Source organism: Rhinolophus sinicus, linkage group LG03 (assembly GCF_036562045.2).
Source record: "Rhinolophus sinicus isolate RSC01 linkage group LG03, ASM3656204v1, whole genome shotgun sequence".
NCBI classification, from domain to species: domain Eukaryota; kingdom Metazoa; phylum Chordata; class Mammalia; order Chiroptera; family Rhinolophidae; genus Rhinolophus; species Rhinolophus sinicus.
In genome coordinates this window covers 49522450-49547449 of record NC_133753.1, presented here as the reverse complement: position 1 = coordinate 49547449, position 25000 = coordinate 49522450, and the positions used below count along the sequence as shown (strand labels likewise).

At 36.1% G+C, this 25000-nt stretch overlaps 1 protein-coding gene across 9 annotated transcripts in view; it reads right to left on the bottom strand.

Moving 5' to 3' along the window:
- Positions 1-21171, bottom strand: part of ICE2 (interactor of little elongation complex ELL subunit 2) — a 52685-nt gene extending 31514 nt beyond the window's left edge. For 4 of the 9 annotated variants that reach the window (XM_019748675.2, XM_019748678.2, XM_019748679.2 and 1 more), the window contains exons 1-9: positions 21064-21167; positions 20199-20319; positions 19969-20106; positions 18102-18206; positions 11954-12206; positions 10930-11049; positions 1604-1741; positions 486-602; positions 151-310 (exon numbers count right to left, since the gene is read on the bottom strand). In XM_019748675.2, the coding sequence (XP_019604234.2) occupies positions 151-310; positions 486-602; positions 1604-1741; positions 10930-11049; positions 11954-12206; positions 18102-18206; positions 19969-20009 (934 nt within the window). In that variant the 5' untranslated portion in view covers positions 20010-20106; positions 20199-20319; positions 21064-21167. Of the gene's footprint in view, positions 1-150; positions 311-485; positions 603-1603; positions 1742-10929; positions 11050-11953; positions 12207-18101; positions 18207-19968; positions 20107-20198; positions 20320-20553; positions 20692-21063 lie in introns of all 9 variants that reach the window. The other 5 variants (XM_074327648.1, XM_019748677.2, XM_074327650.1 and 2 more) reach the window with 3 other exon arrangements.
- Between the last annotated feature and the right edge of the window lie 3829 nt (positions 21172-25000).

Genomic DNA, 25000 nt, shown 5'->3' with positions numbered 1-25000 from the left:
TGTACTGAATGTAAATGTCAAACTACATCCTCCTTAAATCAAAACTTAGATTTTTGTATTTGACAAATGACCACCTATATTCATACAACTGAATTAGAACTGTTTCAACTCCCCTGTTAAGAGCATTACCTGACATGGCAAATCACAAACCTGCAACAGGTATTAGTTGAATACACACTGGAATTTCCCACTGTTCCTTGTAGTTTGGTCCATGATTATTTAATAAGGCAAATAATGATTGACTAGTTAGAGCTATCTGAGGGTGATATCTTGAAACAAGCTTCTCTGCATTTGGATCTTTACTAATATCCTGAAAAACAACATATATAACTTGTTAATTGATTATACTTATTGGAAATTTCTTTAATAAAGTAATAAAAAGAAGGGAGAAATTCAGGAAGGGAACTTTGGAACAATCAGGTTATATGTATTTTAGGAGGTATAGAAGATTACTTAGGAAGATCCCAAACCACCTTCCTACTTACATAATGCATAGCTGTAGCTGTTTGTTCCGGTGTCTCTGTGGTAGATATGTTATCTTTTGAGAGCTGCAACTTTGCAGGCATTGAGGGAAATACTGTTTTCACATATTTCACACTGCCCTAAATAAGAAAAAAATAAATGTTTTATTGCAAAAAATCTTGATGTATACTTCCCTTAAGTATCCTTTCATCATAAGAAACTTTTAACTTAAAATTCTTCATTCTACTAAATAGAAATGTCATATTTAGAGCCTTTTTCATTTCCCCTTTTCTTCTGCCTCTCCCTCTACCCCCTCCAGTTTAAGCCATTGTATCTCAGTCTAGTTGTGTAGGACACAGCTCCCTGGCCCATGCTCGTATTAGGAGCCTTGCACTCCCCCTGGCTGAGGCAGTCGGTTGCCAGTCGTCGCTCACGGCAGCTCTCGCTGGCTGCCGGCCACTCAAGGCAGCACACAGCAGCCCCGGACAGCTCACGCCAATCTGTGGCTGCTCACAGCAGCCCAGCTCCAGGGAGAGCTGTTGTTCACAATTTTAGCTATAGAGGGCGCAGCTCACTGGCCCATGTGGGAATTGAACAGGCGACCTCGGCGTTAGGAGCACAGTGCTCCAACCACCTGAGCCACAGAGCCCGCCCCAAATTTAGAGTCTTCTTAACCCAAGACTTTCATGTTTTGCTTGACAACCAACATTTTTTTTTTTTTTAAAAAAAGGGTTCAAGACAAGGGTGCTATGAAAATTTCCCTGCTACTTTAAATTCTAAACTCTCATTTTATGAGGTATAGATCATCACAGGGTATAGTAGAAACTCTAAAACATCCTCTCTACATATACTTACTTCCAATATGATTGTGAAGAAAACCCCTTTAAAAAAAGGGGGCTTCCTGCTTGTATTCAGGAACATAAAGAAAGATGGGAACTAAGAAAATCAAGAAAGTGGGTAGTGACATTTTTAAAATCATCGAGTACTGGGATCCATAAAACAAAAAGGGACACGTTTGTATTGCATATTTTAAAAGTTATATTTCATTATTGTTCACAATTTAAATATAAATATTATCTATGTGAAATAACATGATGTTTCAGACAAAAATAAATATATGTTTTTATATGGTAAACCTTACCAATGCGAGAAGGGTTTTTTCTAACTTTAATCCCATCTCTATTCTGAATGGGAAAAATCCCATTAAGCTGGTGACTTCATGGAGAGTATAGAATTCTGGATACTTTTTCACTTGGTCAATGCAAGCTCTTAAAATTTTCTAGGAAATAAAAACCAAGAGAAATTCATTTGTATTGTACGTCTCTAATAGTGTATGCAACAAAAATAATTTAATTATATGTGACTATATAATTATTCATTTCAAATATTAGCCTCATTTCATTAAACTTCTAACAATCCAGGCATATTATATATTCCTTATTTGATTTACTCTTATTTTTCATAACAACTCTTTTTAACCTAATTTCTTAAAATACTGATATTTAATAATACTAAAATTAGCAATCATATTAAAATTTAAAATTAAACAGAGAAGACACATCATATTTTCTATACTATTTAAGAAACTGTCAAGGAAATAAAGCCACATGAAAATTTCAACAAACTTTACTGCAATAAAAGCAGTTACATGAATGATTAGAAATAAGTTTAATATCCTAAAAAGATTCCTCAGCACAAAAAATTAATGAGGTAGTTATCTTATAGGTCATTCTAATCTACAATCTGAAAAATAAAGGAGAAAAAGATAATCTACAATCTAAAAAATAAAAATAATTCATTACAGAGTATTTTTCTTCTCTCCAAACTGCTTTCAAAATATTAATAACTTACCAGGAAATGAAATCAGGAAGGAAATAAAGTTCACAGCTTTACCCAAGCAGTATATATGCCACTTGTGATAACATGTAAATAACTCAAAGAGGCATAGCAGTTTTGGGTGGGGGTGGGAGGTTACAATTTTAAAAACACACAGACATTATCTTCTAAGTATTTTTTCTTCTCGTCAAAGAGCCTAATCTAAACCTTTTAGAATATATTTTATGTTACAAAAGCTCTTAGCAATAAGTGTATCTTTATACTATATCTATGTCCTCTCTCCCTTAGACATTTATAAAATATGTCAAGTTACAAATCAATAACTTTACTACAGTATATCTTTTCATCTATAGTTTCCTATCCCCTTCTTCCCTTCTTTAATCATCACTCCCAGCTATCCTGCACATCTTCCTCCATCTATGCTTCTCAATAATACATCCCTTAATATTTAATTCAAGATATAACTTGCAACTAAGCAATGTGGTTTAACATGGAAAAGTTCTGCTTGTTTTAAAAAACCCTAGTCAACGGCAAATTCAGATCAGGGTAATATCTTTGCTCCACATTTACATATTAGTAATTTTCACCCTTGACATTCCTGTCCTATGGCAGTCATTGCAAGAATCTGAACATGCAAAGGAAAAAAAGTAATATATGACAATTATGTGACAGAGAGACTATTTTAGTTAGAGATTTATTGGCACATCTTTTTTTGTAAAACTCTGCTGGATGTTACACTGCTTATAACTGAGTTTCACTTAATTCAGTAATTATGGCAAGAGAAAGAGTCAAAGGAAAATCGAAGTTTTACACTTATACTCAGATACATATTATTAAAGGCATTTCACAACTGGTAGGTATTAAGCAACTAAAGGATCATTATTTGGTATATTCAATAAAAAAGGTTTTTAACTAATAATTTGTCTTTGAAAAACAGCTAAGAGTGAACAAAGCAAGTTGACATTCAGGCTGTTCTCGATTACCCCACCCCCTGAATGTTATTTAACTAAAAATATCTTGAAAGTTAAATATACCACAAACACATTCATGTATACAATACAAATGTACCATTACAAAGAAAGGTGAAAATGACTATGCTGTCTAAATTTTGTTTTGGGCCAGAAAAAAGAAAATGGTATCATACACATTTGCAACTTAAACATTTAATAGAAACTACTTCTGGCAGTAAGGTTGAGTAGGTACTTGAAGAGCACTTTTACCCAAAAAACACTAGATCCTGGATAAATTACAGCTAACACTTTTTATGCATTGCTGGGCTTGGTAAAAAGCAAGGAGACTCTCCAAGGACCATAAATAAATAAAGAAACAAACCCTGAGCACCTAGAGTGAGGACTAGCAGGAGCAGGAGCAGGAGCAGTAAGAAAACCCATGAACGGTGAGGGGGCTTGAGGGCAAATACTTCAGCCAGCTCTAAGATCAGGGAGGTTCTAAGATCACTCCTACATTTAAGCCTTGAAAAGCGAAGGTTTGAATAAGTATTTATTATACACACACGTTCAATGGATAAACAAAATGTCCATCTACATCAATGAAATATTTATTCAGCCTTAAAAATTAAGGAAATTTAGACACATAATATAACATAGATGAATCTTGACATTATGCTAAGTAAAATAAGCCAGTCACAAAAAGGCAATTACAATATGATTCCATTTATTTATATAGGTGTACCTAGAGTACACAAATTCAGAGACAGAAAGCAGAATGATGGTTGCCATGAGCTGGGGGAAGGGAGGATTTCGGAGTTACCGTTTAAGGGATGATAAAATAAGAAATATCTATTTGATCTTTGTCCCTGGTTGCTGACATACACACAGCTCCTAAAACCTGTGGAATCTCTTGAGAGATAAGAATGTCTCCTGTATGCTAATGAGATTACTGGTAGCCCCTAGATCCCTTTAGGATGGCGGATGGTTGCCAGAAAGTCCAAGGCACGATTAGAAGGTTGAGGGGTGGAAATTTTAGCCCCACTCCCCAACTTCCAGGAAGCAGAGAAGGGCTGAAGATTGAGTTAATCACTAAAAACCAAAGATTTAATCAATCGTACCAACAAAATGAAGCCTCAATAAAAACCCCTAAACAATGGGTTCAGAGATTTTCCTGTTGGTGAACACATGTGCCGGGAGAGGGCATGGAAGCTCTATGCCCCTTCCCCCATACCTTGCCCTATGCATGTCTCTCTTCCATTTGGCTGTTCCTGCGTTGCATTCTTTATAATAAATGAAATAGTAAGTAAACTACTTTCCTGAACTCTGTAAGCCATTCTAATCAATTATTGAGCCAGAGGAGGGGGTCACGTGAACCCTAGGCTTACTGTCTGGAGAGCTGAAGAATTGGTTTGTGTAGGGAAAAAAACCCCCACATATTTGGTGTCAGAAGTGTTGAGTAGAAACAGTTCAGAAATGGGTATAAAGTCTCACTTTTGTAAGATGAAGAGTTTTGGAGATTGGCTGCAAAACAATATGAATGTACTTAATACTACTCAACTTCACACTTAAAAATGGGTAAGATGGTAAATTTTGTTGTATATTAAAAATAAATTTTTTGAAAAGAGAAGGAAATTCTGACACATACTGTAACATGGTTGAACCTTGAAGACATTATTCTAAGTGAAATAAACCAATCACAAAAGGACAAATATTGTCTGATTTCAGTTTGGGAAGATGAAAAAGTTCTAGAGATGGATGGTAGAAATATGCTCACAACAGTGTGAATGTATTTAATGCACTGAACTGTCCTTAAAAATGGTCAAAATAGTAAATTTTATATTATATTTTACCATAATAAAAAACAAAAAAGAGAATTTGAGACAGACTGAGGTCTAACCTGGGAAATTTGGGAACCACAGACAGAAGTGAGAAAATGAAGGAGAAGCAATAATTGAAAATGGCTGAGAATTTTCCAAAACTGATAAAGGATATGAATCTACAGCTATAAGAAATACAGTGAATCAAGTAGGATTTAAAAAAACCCACATTGTAGTGAAACTGTAAAACAAAAATAAAGAGTGGTCAGAGAGAAAAGACAGGTTCCCTAAAAGAAATGACAATTAAACAGACAACACACTCTTCAATAGCAATAACATGAGCCAGAAAAAGAATTATATCTTCAAATGTTGAGAAATAAAACAGTCAGTTTAGAATTATGTAAAGAGTAAAACTATCTTACTAGAATGAAAACAAAATAAAAAAATATTTCCAGATAAACGAAAAAGTCTGTTCATCAACAAGAGACCTTCATCAAAGGAACACCTAGAAGATACAGCATTTCAGGAATAATGAAGAGGAACTCAGAATGTACACTTGAGAAGAAAAAAATAGAAAGACAAAAAAATTGTCAAAATTTGTAGATAAATTCAAACAAACATTGCCCATATAAAATAATAATGTAAGCAGGTTTTAAAAAGAGACAGCATTAAAACAGCAGTATTGGTCAGGAGGGATGTGATGATAAGAGTCAAAATGGTCTATGGTCTCTGTAGACATATAGTTTAATGAAAGGGGGAAAAGTCAATCCCCTCAAAGGAAGTACAAGAAAGAAGTTTAGAAAAAATAAGACAAATCGAAACCATAAACAAGTCCATATACGTCAATTATAATGAATGCAAACGACTAAACTTTTTAATTAAAAGACAAAAGATGGTCAGGTTTTATTGAAAAAGAAAAGCAATCTAGCTAAACACTCTTTTCAGAGATATTTGTAAAATACAAGTTCTATATATTCAAAGCAATCCAAACTAAAATCTCACCTAGGTTTTTTGTAGAAATTAACAAGCTGATTCTAAAATTTACATGGAAATGCAAAGGGCCGATAACAGCCAAAACAATTCAAAACAGAACAAAGTTGCCGGACTTCCACCGCGTGGTTTCAAAACTTACAAGATTGGGTGGTACCAGCAAAAAGACAGATACACAGATTAATCAATAGAACTAAGCCAGGAAACTGACCTACACACTGATGATAACAAGGTGATTCAATAAGAGAAAAAACTGCTTTCTCAACCAATAGTGCTAGGTAGTTTCTCAACATCGGCACTACTGGTATTTTGGACCAGATAATTATTTATGGTGGGGGCTGTCCTGTACTTTGTAGTGTACTTAGCAACATCCTTGGCTCTATCCACTAGATGCCAGAAATACTCCTTTCTCAGTTGTGACAACGAAAAATATCTCCAGACATTACCAAATGTCCACTGGGAGGCAAAATCACTCTCACTTGAAAATCACTATGCTATAACTAGAATATCCATATGAAAGAAAAATGAACTTTGATCCAAACCTCACATCTTGTATAAAAATAACTTGAAATGAACATAGACATTCACATAAAAGTTAAAACCATAAAACCTCCAGATCAGGGTTTCTCAACAGAAGCACTACTGGCATTTTGGGGTGGATAATTCTTTGTTGTGACGGATGTCATGTGCACTGTAGGATGTTTAACAGCATCTCTGACCTCTAGCCAATAGATACCAGTAGAACTCTGCCAGTTGTGGCAACCAAAAATGTCTCCAGACATTGATGAAATCCCCTAGGTGGGGATGGGGGGACAGGGTAGGGTAAGGGTGAAAGAGTAAAAGCGACCCCAGAAGAGAATCACTTGGGGTTGGAAATACTTCCGTGCTAGAAGATATAAAAGCACAAACCATAAGACATTTTGAAAAATTAAACTTCATCAAAATTAAAATTTTGTTGAGATACTGTTTAAAAAAATGAAAAAACATGTCACAAACTGGAAGTAAACTATATTATATACAAGACTTGTATTAAGAATACATAAAGAACTTTCAAGACTCAGAAATAAAAACCAATAAAATCAGCAAAAAAATTTGGACAAGTCACAAAAGAATATATACAAAGCCAATAAGCACATAAAAAGATGTTCAACCACTGCTCATCAGGGAAATATAAATTAAAAATATAATGGATTGGCTAATATTAAAGAGATTAACAATACTAATTGTTAGTAAAAGTATAGAGCAACTGGTACTCTTATATTGCTAGTGAGAGTGTAAAATGCTATATCCACTATGAAAAACAGTTTGGCAGTTTCTAACAAAATTTAACTACATTTGCTATATGATTTAGCAATTATACCCCTACTTATTTACCCAAGAAAACGAAAGCATATGTTCCAAAAAAACCTTGTACAAGGACGTTCATAGTGGCTTTATTCATAATTGCCCCAAATTGGAAATAACACAAATGCTCAGCAACAGTTGAACTTTTTTATAAACCAAATTTCGTATAACCATACAAAACAAAAAGGAATAAAAAGGAACAAATTATGGATACTTGCATCAACACGGAAGAATCTCAAAAAAATGCTGAATGAAAGAGGCCAGACAGAAAGTACATTGTGCGTGATTCAATTTTTATGACTGGGAAACTCTACAGGTTAAGTGACTCAGGTTCTAGGAAAGATAAACTGTAAGGAAAAGAAAGGTATTGAGGGGGAACTTGTAGATTAAAAGAAATTGTTTTGGCAAAAAAACCCCCCACAAACTTACAACATATATAACCCATAACGTTTTTGTATTTAGAATATACAAAGAACTCATATCAATAATAATAAGATGGAAAATCCAGAATAAAGGGCAAAACTGGAACAGTCAATTCACAAGAAACGAACACGTATATGAAAAGATGCACAGTCTTATTATATATAGCACGATATCCTCTAGATAGGCTAAAACTAAAGTGACTGTTAAGTATCAATTGTTGAGGATATGGAGCAACAAAACTTTCAAACACTGCTGGATGGAATATAAAGTGTTACAACTTGGGAAAACAGTTTGACATTATATACTAAAGTTGAAGGTATGCATACTCTATTACCCTAAAATTCCATTCCTAGGTATACACAAAGGGTGCCAAAAAAATGTATACACATTTTAAGAAAGGAAAACTATTAAAATTGTATACTCAATATATTCCGGTAACAAAAGATGAACACAAGTCACATTTGACATCTGCAATTACAAGAGGTGCTCAAAGTGGTTACCATCAGTGTCCAGACACTTCTGATTACAGCGAACTACTGCTTGAGCAATGCTGACCAAAGCGTCCACTTGCATACATTTTTTTGGCACCCCCAGGATATACCCAGTAGAAATGTGTGCACAGGTCCACCAAGAGAAATTCTCATACTTATGAGAATTTTCATAACATTGCTTAGAACAGCTTCAAACTGTAAACAACCCAAAGTTTGATCAACAGAATAAATTCGTTTATTCATAAAAGGGAATAATGTACAGAAATGAAAATGAATTAACTACAAACACACACACAGATACATCTCACAGACAGAATGCTGAGTGACAGAAGGAAGAATTCTATTCATAAAAAGAACAAAGAATTCCATTCACATAAAATCAAAAACAGGCAAAAGAGACAAAAGAAATACCAGAAAAGAAAGTGGGGGGTGGGGGCTGGAAATTATCAAACACCAAACTTGGGATAGTGACTATCTCTTCAGGAAGGAGAATATTATCTAGGAAAGATACACAGGGGGCTTCTGTGTTATTGGTAATGTTTTATTTCTTGACTTAGAAGAGAATTACATAGATGTTCAGTATGTTGTCTTTGTTAAGCTGTAGATAGTTGTTCTATATACTTTTCCATAAGTATCTATATACTTTCGATAAGTATATTACATTTCATAACATGAAATTAAAATTTTTTGATGGTAAAAAAGTTAGAAAAATATCAGTGAATCTTTGGGGTGGACATGTAAAATACAAATTAGAGAAAATGTGCTGCCAAATCAATCTACCTAAAAAACAAGACTTAATGCTGACTGTTAGCTAACAAATAACATACTCTGTTAATAAACATTTTTATATTCACTTAAATAATTACACTGAGCACTTGAGCAATTACTGTATGCCAGGCATTATTCTTGTCACTGGGAAGACAGCAATGCACAAAACAGTACTCACAAGCATTGTGGAGAAAGACAATAAACAAAAATAAAAAATGGTAAAGGAAACTCACACAAAACAAACGAACTCATAGATACAGACAACAGAATGGTGGTTACCGGAGGAAAAGGGGTATGGGGAAAGGATGAAGAGGGTCAAGGTGGTCAAATATACGGTGACCGAAGGAGACTAGACTGTGGATGATGAGCACACAATGGAGTATACAGATGTTGTACTATACACCTGAAATTTATATAAAATTATTAGCCAATGTTACCCCACTAAATTTAATTAAAAATAAAAAAAGAAATGTTAAAATAGGTAAAACTAATACCCTTTGCTGTCCTCCAATTTATACTGACCAGTTTTCTTTTACTCGTGGTAAAAAACACATAAAACTTACCATCTTAACCATTTTGAAGAGCAGAGTTCAATAGTGTCGAGTGTATCACATTGTGTTTAGTGACCAGTTTTAAATGCTTAAAAAAAATCCATACTGGTGTTGGTGTTTGTAGATGAACTCCACTATCATTAATACACTTTACCCTTAAATGATATGGGTTTGAACTATGCGGGTCCACTCGTATGCGGATTTGTTTCAATAAATACTATAAATGTATTTTCTTTTTATGATTTTCTTAATAACATTTTCTTTTCTCTAGATTGTAAGAATACAGTATATAATACATATAACATACAAAATATGTGTTGACTGTTTATGTTATTGGTAAGGCTTTTGGTCAACAGTTGCCTATTAGTAGTAAGTTTTGGGTGAGTTAAAAGTCATACATGAATTTTCAACTGTGCCTGTAAGTTAGCTCCCCTAACCTGAGTTGTTTAAGGGTCAACTGTATATATTAATAGTAACTATTTAAGGGGGCAGCCAGATGGCTCAGTTGTTTAGAGTGCAAGTGCAAGCTCTCAGTAGCAAGGTTGCTGGTTCTATTCCCACATGGGATGGTGGGCTGTGCCCCCTGCAAATAAAGATCGAAAACGGCAACTGGACTTGAAGCTGGGCTGAGCCCTCCACAGCTAGACTGATGGACAACGACTTGGAGCTGATGGGCCCTGGAGAAACACTGTTCCCCAATATTCCCCAATAAAAATTAAAAAAAAAAAAAGAAAGTTACTCTTTAAGTAGTGTACTGTAAATTTCTCCTAGGCCCACTGAATGATGGTAGGGTACAGGGCAGAGTGATTTATGTGCTTTACTAATAAACACGTCTGATTTATACAAAAAAATGAACTCACAGTTGAAATTTATCATTTGGTGGCTGGTATTTATTATCACAAAGGTAATAAATACAAATTTATGTGACTAAGTTCTAAAGGACCATTTAGATTTTTAAGGACCAAGATAACTGCTTAAACACTCATTCTCTCTTACAGGAAATCAGTGCATCCAATCAAACCATCTATGTGAGTAAAAATATAACTCTCATAGTAGTTGAATTATTAATAGAAAAACACACAAATATGAACATACTATACAGTACATGACTTTGAGGTGTCAATACAGTATTTCTATTATTTAAACACATGAGGAATAAAAGACCTGCATACAATTTGATCTCTAACTTGATAATACTGGTATTTCCATATGCTTTTGACAGGATCACCACACATTGTAAAATGCTACAATTGCCTATTACTTGGCAGTTTAAGTAAACGTGTTTTTTTTTTTTTACCTCTGTGAAGAGATGTGCGTCATCAGAAAGCATATTATAATCCTGTGCACATTTCTTCGCAGAATTCTGTAAGAACTTTAGGAATTCAGTAACTTCTTCGTTCACGTGTTTTTTCATATCCTGATTTTTAAAAAGTAGATATGTTTTGGAATAAGAACGTTGGTTAAAAACAATCATTTCTCAATCATTGCTCTAATTTGAAACTGAACAATAAAAAGTATCATATCCAAAGTAAAATCACAAAGAAAAAGTTAATAAAAATTATTATGTAATAAAGACAAACTTGCTATGAAAAACTCAAAAATTAAAAAGCAAATGACTAATAACTACAATACATGCTTGAATTAATACGCTTATTTTATAAAATGCTCTTAATTTAAAAAAATACCCAAATGGAAAAATGAGCAAACAAAACGAATAGGCAAATTACAAAAGAAATACAAATGACTTATAAACACATTACACATGGAAAAATGCTTATTTTCATTAGTAATCATTGTAAATTAATGTAAAATTAGACGCAAGAAGGTAATGCCCCATATTAGTGATACAAATTGGTTTCAACTTTTTGAAGAACAATTTACCCATGTGTAACTGCAGATCAAAGCTTTAAAAACACATATAGCTTTTGGTAATACAGTTTTATTTTTTTAATTTTATCTTAAATAAACAATCATAGATATGAACAGAGTTTGCAACAATGATGTTCAGCACAACATCATTTATAAAGTCAAAGTTCTGGAAACTACTTAAAGTCATAAACAAAAATTTTAAATTGGTTCAATGACCCAAGTAAAGCTCTATTGCTAGTACTTAAGATGAAGGGGGATGAAATATGCTTAGAACTAGAGCAAAATGCCTGAACTGCAATAGAACAAAAGTATTAATGCCCCAATTTGTCCGTCAATTAAACTACTTACATTTTTGTTAATATAATTGTACCTAAAAACATAGAAGCAAATTTAAAGTACTTCCTGATTAACTTTTAAATATTTTTACTGAAGCTGAAGAACAGAATACATACCAAGTACTGCAAGTAGTCATTTTTATTTATTCCAACAGCTTTGGAATTTGCAGGAATTTTTGCGTATTTAACCAACAAGTCCACATAACTCCTCTGCTCTCTCTGTGAGAAACGAGAGAAACGAGGATAAGGAATTCTTGGTTTTGGAAGAAGAACCATTCCAACTGTGGTTTTAACTTTTTCTTTTGCTTGAGTTGCTGCCGGCTCATTTTCTACAGAACTTGCTGAGGCATTCGAATTTTCTCCTATACGTCTGGAAAAAAAAAATTTACAAATAGTGTTTTTCACATAAGATTATTATCATGGAACTTCATGATTCTTAATCACCAGGGAGAATATAGCATGATTAACACAGTAAATTCTGGATTATCATCTAACTTTCCCACCTGCATTTTGATGGTTAGCTATTTGGTGTAAATTAAGTATTCTGCAGGATAGGATCACATTACAAGCTTACCTTCAATTATGTGATGGAGAGGAAGAGATATAATATATAGACAAGTTATGCAATTTGGAATTTTTTCCCCTTTCCTGAAGAGGGGTAAATCACTCTTCCAATTACATATTCAGGTATTTTGTGTTTACATTTTATTACAATGCAAATTGTTTTTTAATGCTTAATTTCTTCAGTAGGATACATCAATTAACATGATTAACAAAAGCTACAAAGAGCAGGATATGATGAAGTCACAAGCTTGAAGTTAACAAATTCACTGAGATTCTAAATTCTCTGGTTTCCTCTGCTTTAATTATCTCAAGATTTAAAAAGAAAATTCCAACTCGTGTGCCATATCTTATGGAAGCAATAGAGGTTTTAGAAAAGTTGTACAATCCTCTATCACTCATGTACATGGCTGAATCCATGGAAATATCTTTATGTTTTATACGGATGCAAAAAAATCTTGGCGCATTTATAATGAAATACATTAGAAAAGTAGTGAGTGGCTAGAGAACCTGTTATCATAGTTGTTTATGAAACATTACCTCCAATTAAAAAAAAATAAATAAACCTTACCACCCCAATTAAGGTATTCTGTTTCCCCGAAAATAAGACCGGCGTTTTGCTCCAAAAGGCTCATTAGAGCTGATGGTCCGGCTAGGTCTGGGTCTTATATTAATTTTTGCTCCAAAAGGCGCATTAGAGCTGATGGTCCGGCTAGGTCTTATTTTCGGGGAAACACGATATGAATACAAATGTCTTATCTTGTTCACAATGTCTCTATTCGTGCTATTCAGTTGTTGTAATCTACAGTTTTAACAGAGTTTTCAAGCGTGCGCACGCACACACACACACAAACTGCACTTCCCTAGCTTCTATAATTCTAATTTCCACCACAGTTGAACTGTTCCTTATAATTTGGTTCCAAATTAAACAACAATAATCCAAGAGGAAGGGAAACGAATGAGAAAGAAGGATGCCTGTTAATTCATTTGTCATTCCTCCATTCATTTATCCTTACTGAGCGACCTACCATGTGCCAGCCTTATACTGGGTACTGGAAATACAACCAACACGGAGTACAATACAATCTCTACTTCCTAGGACCTTACAATCAAGTGGATCAGACAAATGAATGGAGAAGACAGAAAAATAAATAGGGTACATCAATACAATGTGACCATGGTACTTTCACGTTTCCAAACTGAACATACTGAATAGGTGACTTAAGGACATTGAAATCAGGGATTAAGAGGGGGAAAGGGGAGAAGTAAGAAATAGCCAGACCAGTGGTTCTTAACTGTGACAGTGTTAACTCCCACAGGGCATTTTAGGAGCCTTTGGGTGCATCTGGGCTGTCAAAAAAGGGGGAGAATTAAAGGCATTTAGAGGTGAGGAATATTACATGCCTGTAATGTACTGTGGTGTCCTGCACAACTTTCAAAGGTCCTTTCAGGCTTTCTGTTATCATATACAAATAAGTCTGGTCTGTTTTCACTTATCCTAATAATACATTTCATTCTCTTTAATTTTTCTTATGATTCCTTTATGGTATGGTTTATCTTACTTCTGTTATATCCAACCTTATTCACTTGAGCTGGTGCATGTGACTACTTCATTGTATCTTCTAGTGCAGTAGTATCCATGTATTTACATATTAAACTACACATTAGAACATAAATTATTATTCTATTTCACATTAATATATCTAGGACATTATTTCTAAATATCATGTCTGTAGCTATTATTATCTATGAATTTCAATTCAGGGTAGTAAAGGTGATGGTTCTTATTTCTTACAAATATTTGTTATGAGAAGTGGGAGGGTTTCAGCCTGATAAGGTTGAGAATTACCACCGTAGATCTGTGTCTGGGCAAAGTATGGGTTAAGCCCCGTCCAAAATTAACACTGATTTGTTTTAAAGAAACTTTATAATACTAAAATAAATACAGTAAAAAATTCCAAAATTTTTAGAAAAAGATGGTGCCCCCAAATAAAGCAAAAATATTGAAGATCATTCTTTAGAGCTAAACTCTGGATGAAAACTAATCAAGAGGTGGTTAGTGAATGGGAAAATAATTATGGAAATTAAAATGAGGATGCTTAGATTGGCTCTGAAAATAATACAGTGAAAAAAGACATACTTAACAACTAAAGTTTCTCCAATAACTGCATAAAAATAAGCATATTTTAGGTTAACAAAATGAATATTAACTGCTGATCTTGGGAGAAATGTATTACAGCAAATTGATTTCTCACTAGAAAATGTCTTGAGAGCTATTCAAACCTAACAGTATTGTGTCCGCAACTCTTAACAATACTGCTTCACAGCTGTCTCTCTGAATATGAGAACATGTCTGTCCTTGTGGCACAAACTGGCAAATTTAATTAAGCTGCTGCAGCAACAAGATGCTGACTCAGATATGCCAGAGTAGGAATGTCAAGAAATTCTAGCAGTTTAAATTGGCTACATTCAGCAAAGAATGAAATGGCAGCACATCAAGATCATTTCCATGTGCAGTGCTGTCAAAATCTTCATCAGGGGCAAGCCAAAAGCATCTGACAGGGTTTCTCTATCCACATTTACAGCATTATATTTTATTTCAGTTGATGGTTTGAAGTTTTCCCCCTTCATTTTGTCAACTACCCATTCTCCTTTTTTACTTAAAGTTTTTATGGAAAAAAGGCAGAATTCAAAACGTCAAGTTTCCTAGTTTTTAAGTCTACTGGTTTGGGAAGCTTCTTTAAGTAGCATTTGGAGATGGCGCTTCTAGACTCTGCATCTAAAGTCTACCTGTACCTCCTGAGTTTGATTTACTTTTCTACACTAAACATGTTGAAATTTGATAATATTTTTTCTATTTAAAGCTACTTTCTCCCTTGTTGGCTTAAAATTCAGTTACAAATATCTACAATCATAAACTTTAATTAAAAAAAGGCAAATGTTTACTTTTCAGTGGAGGCAGAGGGTTGAATAAAAACCTCACTATGTTGAAAGTAATATAATTAGAAGTATTAATATTTTCCAAAATGTTAAAGAACATAAAAAATACAAAATTATGGCTAATAAAAATTTTACATTCTCCTAGTTTCCCATCAAGAAACAGCTGTAAATTAATATAGTCTGAAAATCCATTCCTTACTGTAACAAAACTTAATAAAACTCAAAATTAGCAAAAAAGACTAGAAACATGAACTCAATGCCTGTGTCTTTATTTTTCTACACTAAAAGGTAAATTATACTAAAAATTATTTTGTGCTATATAGAAGTCCAAGGAAAAACAAGCATATTCTAGGGGAAAAAGATTTTTTTGTTTGTTTCCTAGAGAGGAAGATGTCCTCTCCCTTACATAACCCATGCCTGGGATATGCTGAAGAGAACTGTACTTGAAAAGAACCATTAAAATAATTAAGAAGCAATGCAAGATAAAGAAAAATAATATTAGAAAAATTTAATTTGATGAAGAAAAGATGAAGGCTGAGATAAAAGTTCTGAAAATGGTGAGTTTTTTTTGTTCGTTTTTTACGGTAAAGATACATGTTCACTAAATCCCAGGATACTAGAATTGGTAGGCATTCTTTGAGTCAAACAAAGGGAATTCTTTATTTAACTGACATGTTTTAAGAAATCGGTTATCCCCGAGAAATGGTACAAGTTGAATGATAGAAATAGCTTTAAAAAAAATCCATACATGCACATTCGTAAGGAATCTATTGTGTTAACCTTCTATAGCTGATATTAGCAAAGACATGATAATTATGCAGCTTGGCAAAAAGAATGTTGCTTCTGAAATTGCCTCTTTTGAAATATTTATTTTTGAAATTGTCTCTAATACAACCTCTGCTTGCTTTTATGTGAACTTATTTATTCATTGATGAAATAAAAAAACACTGGTTTCTTTAATGTTTTTAATGACAATGTAGCAATATCTATCAAAATAAAAAACACACACACCCACCTCTTATAGAAATCTATCCCAGGACTTATACCAGTACATGTATAAAAAGGATGTTCATTGTTTGTAATAGTAAAGGAATGGAAACAACCAATGAATATCAACGTTGTCAATTAACTGATTCCACGAACACATCCTCAAAAGTTCGGATTCAAAAGGCTGGGCTGAGTGCAAAATCAGTATTCTTTGAAAGCTCAAAATCTGATGAGCCAGCATAGGAAGCCTGAAGACGAAGACAGCAAGAGACTGAGAAATACCACAGTCCCAGAAAACTAGGAGGAAAAGTAGGAGAGTGTGGTATCTCCAGTCAAGAACTCAATGATGATCTTGAGATGGGGGACTCCTGGTAGACTAGTGAGGCCAAATTAGAGTGGGATGTTCAGTGAAACCAAGTCCAGTGGGATGTGCACTGAAGGAAAGTTTTTAAAAAAAATCCATTATCTCAATCTGTTTTTTGATTAGCGTTTAATCCATTTAAAGTAATTCTTGATAGTGAAGGACTTCCTACTGCCATTTTGTTGCTTTCTGCATGTCTTACAGTTTTTTTGCCCCTCATTTCCTCCCAGCAAGCATGTGTAAGTCTTTAAAGAAGGCGAAGTACAAATGAGCAAAGAGGTAAGAAAGTAACTAGGAGAGAACCTGAAGTCCAGGGATTAAGACAGGGGTTGAGCATGTTTAAATATAAGCATATCTCGGAGACTATTGTGGGTTTGGTTCCAGACCACCACAATAAAGCAAGTTTCGCAATTAAGTGAGTGATCATCTTTTTGCAAGTGGAAGGTCTTGCCCTCAATTTGTAAACATACAACATCCTGTAAAGTACAATACAATGAGGTATGCCTGTATTGATCAAGAGAGAAGATATAGGAATAAGGGGATGCTAATAGACAGAAAGGATACTGAGAAGGCAGAAAAAGATGGAATCCCATTTGATGCAAAGGCTGGAAATATACTTCCTCCGTCACAAAAGCAGTGGAGAAAAGGTGAAAGTAGAAGTTGAGCTCCCCTAAAGGAGCTTCCTAATTTCTCATTTGGCGTATTTATACTCCTTTCTAGTAAACCTGATACTTGGTTTCAAGATTCATCTACAATACAGTAGAAATAGGCAATCACAAAGGAATGAAGCTGTTACAGGCAGGCAAGCAGTGAGAAGGGAAAATTATTACTTAATAGGTATTTTCATACAGGGGAGGGGGGGGAGAAAGTCTGTGGTAATTAGCAGTATCTATTAAAATATAAAGCATATAAACCATCTGACCAAACAATTCAATTTATATGAAATAATTACAAAAAGTTCATCAATCTATTGCTTATAATTTCAAAAAAGAGGAACACACACATTTTGCAATATAAGACTAGCTAAATGAATGAAAAAGTATATCTATATAATGAAGTAATATGCAACCATTAAGAAAATTGGGCTATATGCAGGTGGTATAGAAATAGACGAAATATTATTTTAAATGAAAAAATAAACTGTAAAACAGTTTTACAGTTCTTATAGATCTTATTGTATTTATAATATGATCCCATTTTTGTTTTAATATATATCTGTTTATATGTGGATAAAGGTCTGAAAAGACACATACCAAAGAGTGGTCAGCAATGGGTACTGGGTTTTTCTATTTTCTAATTTTTACATTTCCGTAATTTGAATGTTTAATAGTGGATATAGAGGGATGTAAAACTTCAGCTATCAGAAAAATAACAATCAAATATGGAAATAGATAACCAAATAAATAAACACATTACCTGTTAGATAAAATACATAGTTCTTTTAGACTTGGAGCCATGGAATGATCTTTATAATTTTCTCGAGAGAAAAATGTCTTAAGGCCATTTTTTGAGGAAACATCCCTGTGAAGCAAAGTAAATTATTTGCATTTGACAATTCAAAATCTCATGCTATATTAAGCAGCATAATGGTACAATTGTAATTATAACTACATGCCCTCTACATCCCCTTTCCTAGACTGTCACCTCTTAATAATTTTAATTTCATGTACCAGATCTGTGAGTTTAGATGTTTTCTTTCTTGGGTAGCTTTAGCCTAGGCCCATTCTGAAATTCTCCAGTTCCAACAACCAGCCTTGCTTTTCCTTTAGTATCCAATTAAATAAATGCCAGAGCTACTAGAGAGTTAAAGATAGAACAGATTAAAGTACAGTGAAGCGTCTGTCAGGGACAGGGCTCACTTCAGGCTCTGGCCCTAACATTAAGATATTTGGTTACTGACAGAAAATGCTTCTCAATTTATTTTTGTTTCATGCCCTATTATGCTAGGCCAAAAGACACTACAAAGACGGCATGTCCTACCTATTTTCATTAACTTGGCAAATGTGATAAATGGTGCATCTCTACTAAAACCTATCTAAGGTCATATATGATTTTCCATAACATAAGAAATTTAGAGACTAACATATTATAGTTAATGCTTTCCATATAGTAACCGTCCAATAAATGCTGGTTGAATGAGAAATTTAAAAACTAAAAACACTGAGGACTGTTAATCTGAGAGGACACAGATTAGTAGGAAAAGGACAGTTCCAAAACCATGATACTATACAAAGGCCCTAAATCACATCTAGTCTCACAATGTCAATGGTATATAAGAGCATCTGCGCTGCATCTGAACACATAATTTACGGCAAGAAGCATAAATGTGTATTCTTCTAATCAAAAAGCAACTTCTGGCTGGCCCATTCCCAAAATGGGAAATTCTAGCATATTTGCTCCATATTCACTTCTTACTGTTTTTAAAGGCATTTATCCAAAACAATAGCCATTAAGGTATGAATGGTAAAATGAGAATGACTGACGTGCTATGCACCAGCAGTTATTACTTATTATGGTACTGTATCTGTGACATCCCATTACATTTTAAGCTTTTTGCACATCATCCAAAAACGGTCATGGGCCTTAGGGAGTGTAAGCTCCTTGGAGGGAGGGAGCATTGTTTGCAATAAACAAATACTTATTGAGCACGTACTAACTGAATCTTCTTTGAGTCAGGCACTATTTGTCAGGCACTATTTTAATCATCTTTATAGTCTCATAACTTTTGTATTCTCCTTGGTGAGCAAAGAGTAGATGCTCAGTAAATGCATGAAATTAATCTAAAGTAGCACATGTATTAGATCTCCACAAAGCCACGTACATTACTTAGAACTGAGTCCTCTATTTGTGAAGTTCTTATACACTTCTAAAATATCGTCTATGCATTTACATTATCACTTGATATAGATTCAATATAAAAGAAGCTTGTCTATTCTTAAAGGGTGTCTTTTTATTACTTGCACAGAAATGGGCAAAGTTCTTAGACACATAAAAATTCCAGCATTTCTCCTTCACTATGAGACCAACTATAAATACATGATGGAATTATACCTAGTAGCAATCTGGGGGCCAAATTGTTGTCAGTTTAGGAGAGAAAATGGCAGTCAGCTATCTCAAAAATGCTCAGTATGTGACGATGAGGATGGGGTAAATTGTGAGCCGCTCAACTCATATCTTTTTCTCTGTTTCCTCTAAATCTCTCCAAGTCAGAAACTCTCCTTTCTGAATCCAGCCCAGTCCCACTTCAGTTCTCTTCAGGTGATTACAAACAGATGTAACTCACCAGTTCAGCCTTGGTTCACCCATAGCCATTACAGAGCTCATAGTCTTAAGAGTTCTGCTTCGCCCTAGAGCTCACAATTCTGCTGCCTGGCAGTGCAGGCTCCAACAGAAGCAGGATTTCTCCAGAATCAACACTCACCTGAAGAAAAACAAAAGGTCAACATTAAAAGGAGGTGAATGGCCCGGCCAGGTGTTACCTCATGTGAGGAAGAACCTGTTCCTAACACCTACCCTCAAATGACACAGACACCGAAAACAGACTACAGCAGCTTCTTTGTAGCAGAGCAGCAGTGATGATGCAGGATAAGTCCTTCTGCATTTAACTCGCTCCAGGAACGTCACTTTCAAAACACTGGGAAATAGGAGCCGAAACAATGGCGTTCTCACTGCTTACTTACATCACTTGCTGGCACGGAGCCGTCCGCCTTACCTCAGCTCTCCCCCCCCCCCCCCCCCCATTCCCTTACGGCCAAAATAAATCTTGCTTCCTTTCTTCCAACCATACACTGTGATGGGGGAAGACTCTGGCACGCAATGTAAGCCAAAAGCTTCCTGGATATCAAAACTCTTTCTACGGGAACCTCACTTTTGAGGAGACCGAGGTCCAGGCAACTTAAGGGACATTTCACAGGATCGCTTAGAGGAATCCCCTGGACCACAAATCTGGTTCGACTACTCCATCCATGTTCGGTGTTTCTCCTGTCCCCCCGGGCGGACTGAGAGTCTGTGCGAGAAACTTAAGAGTCCAATTTAGGCGCTGGTCCCTGGGCACTGGCCAGGCCTGACCAGCTTCCACTCAAGGCAACTCTCACACTTCGACCCAGCGTGGGGGTGGGGCGGGAGAATCCGTGACGGTAAACGGAGCGCCTGAGGGAACGGGGACTAAAGGAGAAGAGAAACAAGGTTCCAGGAAGGCAGCTTAAGGGGCGAGCTCAGTCGAGGGCGGGGGCCGCGCCAGAACCAGGCGCCGAGGGTCCTGGCTGGGCCGAGGGGCCCGCCGTGTTCCCTCCTCCCGCCCCTCACGAGCGCGCCCGCCTGCAAAGCAGCGGGGCCCTTCCCTCCCGCGTCTCGGCCGCAAAGCAGCCTGTCCGCCCACCTCGCGGGCCACGGCGGCCGTGCCCGGGCCGCGTCCCCTCGCCACACACAGCCGCGAGCGCCCTTGGAAGCCCGTATTTAAAGGACGTGGCTGCGCCATCGCCGCACTGCGTGATGATGTCACCAGCGACGCAGCGGGCGGGGCCCGTGTGACTCGAAAGGGCCGCTCCCCATCCCGTGGTTCGGTCGGAAACGGCGAGACGAGGCTTTGCCCAGACTTGCAGGGTGGAAGGAGCTGGGGCTGCGTGTTTCCCTAAAATGTCCTCCACCTTGCGCACGATGATAAATTGGAAGGAGGACCGGCGACAAGTCTAGCCCTGGAAAGACCCAAACAGACTCATTTTGTGACATTAGCCCTCTGTCTTAACTTCCCTAACTCTGACACCTCATCAGTAAAATTGAGATACTTACGTAGTAGGCTTTTTTGAAAGGATTAAATGAAATAAGGGATGAACTGTGCTCAAAACAGTACCTGCACATTAGTAGCTTCTCCACTCCATCCCCATCCCGTTTCAGATGTGTTTCCACCAGCGGTTGCTCTGTCTCTCGCCCAAGCTTTTTTCTCATTAAGGAAAGATTTATTGAGCACTTATGATTTGTGCTTGGTGCTGGGTACACATAGGACTAAGACCACATACAGGGTTTTCCAAGAGCTTTTGATCGTTGGGCATCTAAGACATTCACATTAAGTCATTATAAAACAGAAAATGATAAGCTACATCAGAGAAGTATATGGAAAAGATGGTGTGAATACAGAGAGGGAGAGAAGTTACTAGTGAGAGGGACAGAAAGCAACGTTGAATAGCTAAGGACTTTTATTGAGTGGTTGGTTATATATGACAGTTACCACACTGCCCACTTGACATGTCAGCTCATTTGAAGAATTTGAAGTATGAAGATGATGGGAAAAGGCATTCCAGACAAAGACCAGCACAAGGAGCTACATAAACGTATTGCATGGACAGAGTCCAGTTTGTGTGCTACCAGGAAAGCGTGTTCTAGATTTCAGAATGATTTATGATGCTTAAAATTATGTTAACATAAAAATTATACTTATGTTAACATTTTCCCTTGAATATAAGGATGCTTAGATCATTTATTTTGCCTGGAATGCAAGATTTATGAAGAGTAGTAGAAGAAAAGTGTTTGGAAAAATAGGTTGGGGCCATTCCACAAAAGACTATAAGCCAGACTAAGGATTTTGACTTCGTTGTATAAGAAATGGAAGGCTGGGGGAACAGGGGAGCTTATAAATAGGAATGACACAATCAGACCACCTGTTTCAGGAAAGTTTATCTGGCAGGGTATTACATGCATTGTAGAGAAGAGGCCAGTTTAGGAGACGGTGCTTGTGAATACTTGCAGACCAACTGGTGCAATGCCTAGCACTGTGCAGGCAGCATTTCTTATTAGGTGAGTGATATTGGTGGCCTGTACTAGGACAGAGAAGGACATCAAGGCGGTGTAGCAGTTCATGTGTTGGGTACTATCTCACAAAGGGTGCAGTCAGAAAGACTTGGGCGTCTTCAGCAACTGCTCAAAGACAGCTCAAGAACTGTGTAAGCTCTCATGCTGCTGGCATGCACCAGCCCACAGTAGTGTGCTATGGTAACGTCACTAGATATGGCCTATGTTGAGATTCTAGATTATCATCAAGCAGTATGCTCTGGTTTGGTGTATCTTGAGTTCCCGTAGTTGCAAGATAGCACACAGAATCAGAATTTTTAGAGCCAGAAGGAACTTTAGAGATTATCTAGTCTAACCCTCTTGTTTTCCTGATAAGGAAACAGAGGCCCAGATTGTCAAGATCAGTGATAAAGCTGACACTAAAAATCAGGTCTCATAACTTTTGCCATTACAATATATTAAGTCTATGCATCCTTTTTTTTCTTTCTTTTTCTTTTCTTTTCTTTACTTTTTTTTTTAGAGAAGATTCATCCTTTTTAAAAAAACTTTTATTTAAGTGTGTTTTTCCAGGACCCATCAGCTCCAAGTCAAGTAGCTGTTTCAATGTAGTTGTGGAGGGCGCAGCTCACAGGGGCCCATGTGGGAATCGAACCGACGACCTTGTTAAGAGCACCGTGCTCTAACAAACTGAGCTAACGGACTGCCCCATCCTTTTTTCTTTATGCTCTGCATAAAGCAGTTTAGTGAAAAGAACATGATTTTTGGAATCCAGCATATATAGGTTTGTATCTCAGTTTCCTGCTTACTGGCAGTGAGATTCTAGACATGTTGTGTCTCCTTTTTGAGCCTCAGTTTCCTCATCTGAGTAATACAGACAGTAATAGATCACCTACAGGATTGCTGTGAAGACTAGAATATGTAAAAAAGTAAATATGTGAAAACGTAATATGTCAAGAGTAAATTTTTAACAAATAGTAACCATTAGTATATACTTTTTCTACCCCCCCCCCAAGAATTCATAACACAGTGGAGGTGACATTGTAAATAAACGATTATAATACAAACAAGAAATGATGTACACACATGCACACATATTGTAGAAGATTCTTTGGGAACATGAGGAAGGAACTCATTCTGACTGAGGCACTTTAGAGACTATTTCAGAAAAGTTTAATTTACATCTTGAAGGATGAGTAGTAGTTCAGTGGGTAGAAAAAGGACCATAGATTTTTAGGTGTGAAAAATCACAGAAGTGTAAAACAGTGCTGCATATTCTGGGGAAGGGGAAAGCTACTGCTTGCTTAACGTCGTATGTGGGGGGCACAGGGAATGAAGGTCCCTGGATTGGAAAGGGGGAGAGGAGCTAGAGCGTCTTCATGCCATGCTAGGGAATTGGTATTTTTTATTTTATTTGATGATGAGGAAACCAGTTGTGTGTGTGTGTGTGTGTGTGTGTGTGTGTGTGTGTGTGAGAGAGAGAGAAACGGTTTTATTGATGTGTAATCTACCTAGCGTAAAATTCACCCATTTCAGTTATATCATTCAGTGACTTTCAGTGACTGTATGGAATTTTGCAATCATCAACATTATTAAGTTTAGAACATTTCCATTACCCTGGGAAATCCTTTCTGCCCATTTGCAGTCAATTCTTCTTCCCACCCCCAACCCCAGACAAACACTAATCTACTTTCTGTCTCTATAGAATTTGCCTTTTCTGGACATTTCAAATAAATCAAATCACACAATATATAGTCTTTTTCATCTGGATTCTTTCTTTTAGAATATTTTTGAGGATAATCCATGTTGTAGCATTAGTAGCTGTTTTATAGCTGAATAGTTGCCCATTTATGAATAAGCCCCATTTTGTTTATCCATTTGACAATTGATGGACATTAGATGGTTTCCACTTTTTGGCTATTATGAATAATGTTGCTACGAACATTTGTGTGAACTTTTGTTTTTCTGTGAACTGTGTTTTCATTTCTCTTGGGTAGATACATAGGAGTGGCATTGCTGGGTTGCCAAACTGTTTTCCAAAGAGAGTGTATCATTTTATTCTTTGGATTCTTAAGCAGAAGAAACATTTGGTTTTCCATTTCTGCTACACTGAGAAACAAAACTCAGAAGTTGAAAGAGAAGCCAATTATCAGTTGGAAAGAATTTGCCAGGGTATGTATTTGTGTTTGTAAAATGTTTCATCAAACCAAAATTTCCAAAAGAACACTTCAAACTGCAAGCACCTGGTTAGTGAAGTAATCGTAATTGTTACTAGGTGTATGCTTCTTCTTGTGGGCCAAATCAAGACAGAAATGTGCACGATCATGTTTCTCAGTACCTCAGCCGTCACCCTTCCCAGCACATGAGCATGGTTTGGTCTTTTCACAGACCTGGCATGAAAGAGGCTTGCTCTGCACTCGTCCATTTGATCCAAATGCACATTAGAAGCAGAAGTCTTATTTTGAGGGCTAACCTCTTTGATCTTGCCCCGTGAAACAAAGCTTAGTAGTAACAGTAGCAATAAAACATACGTG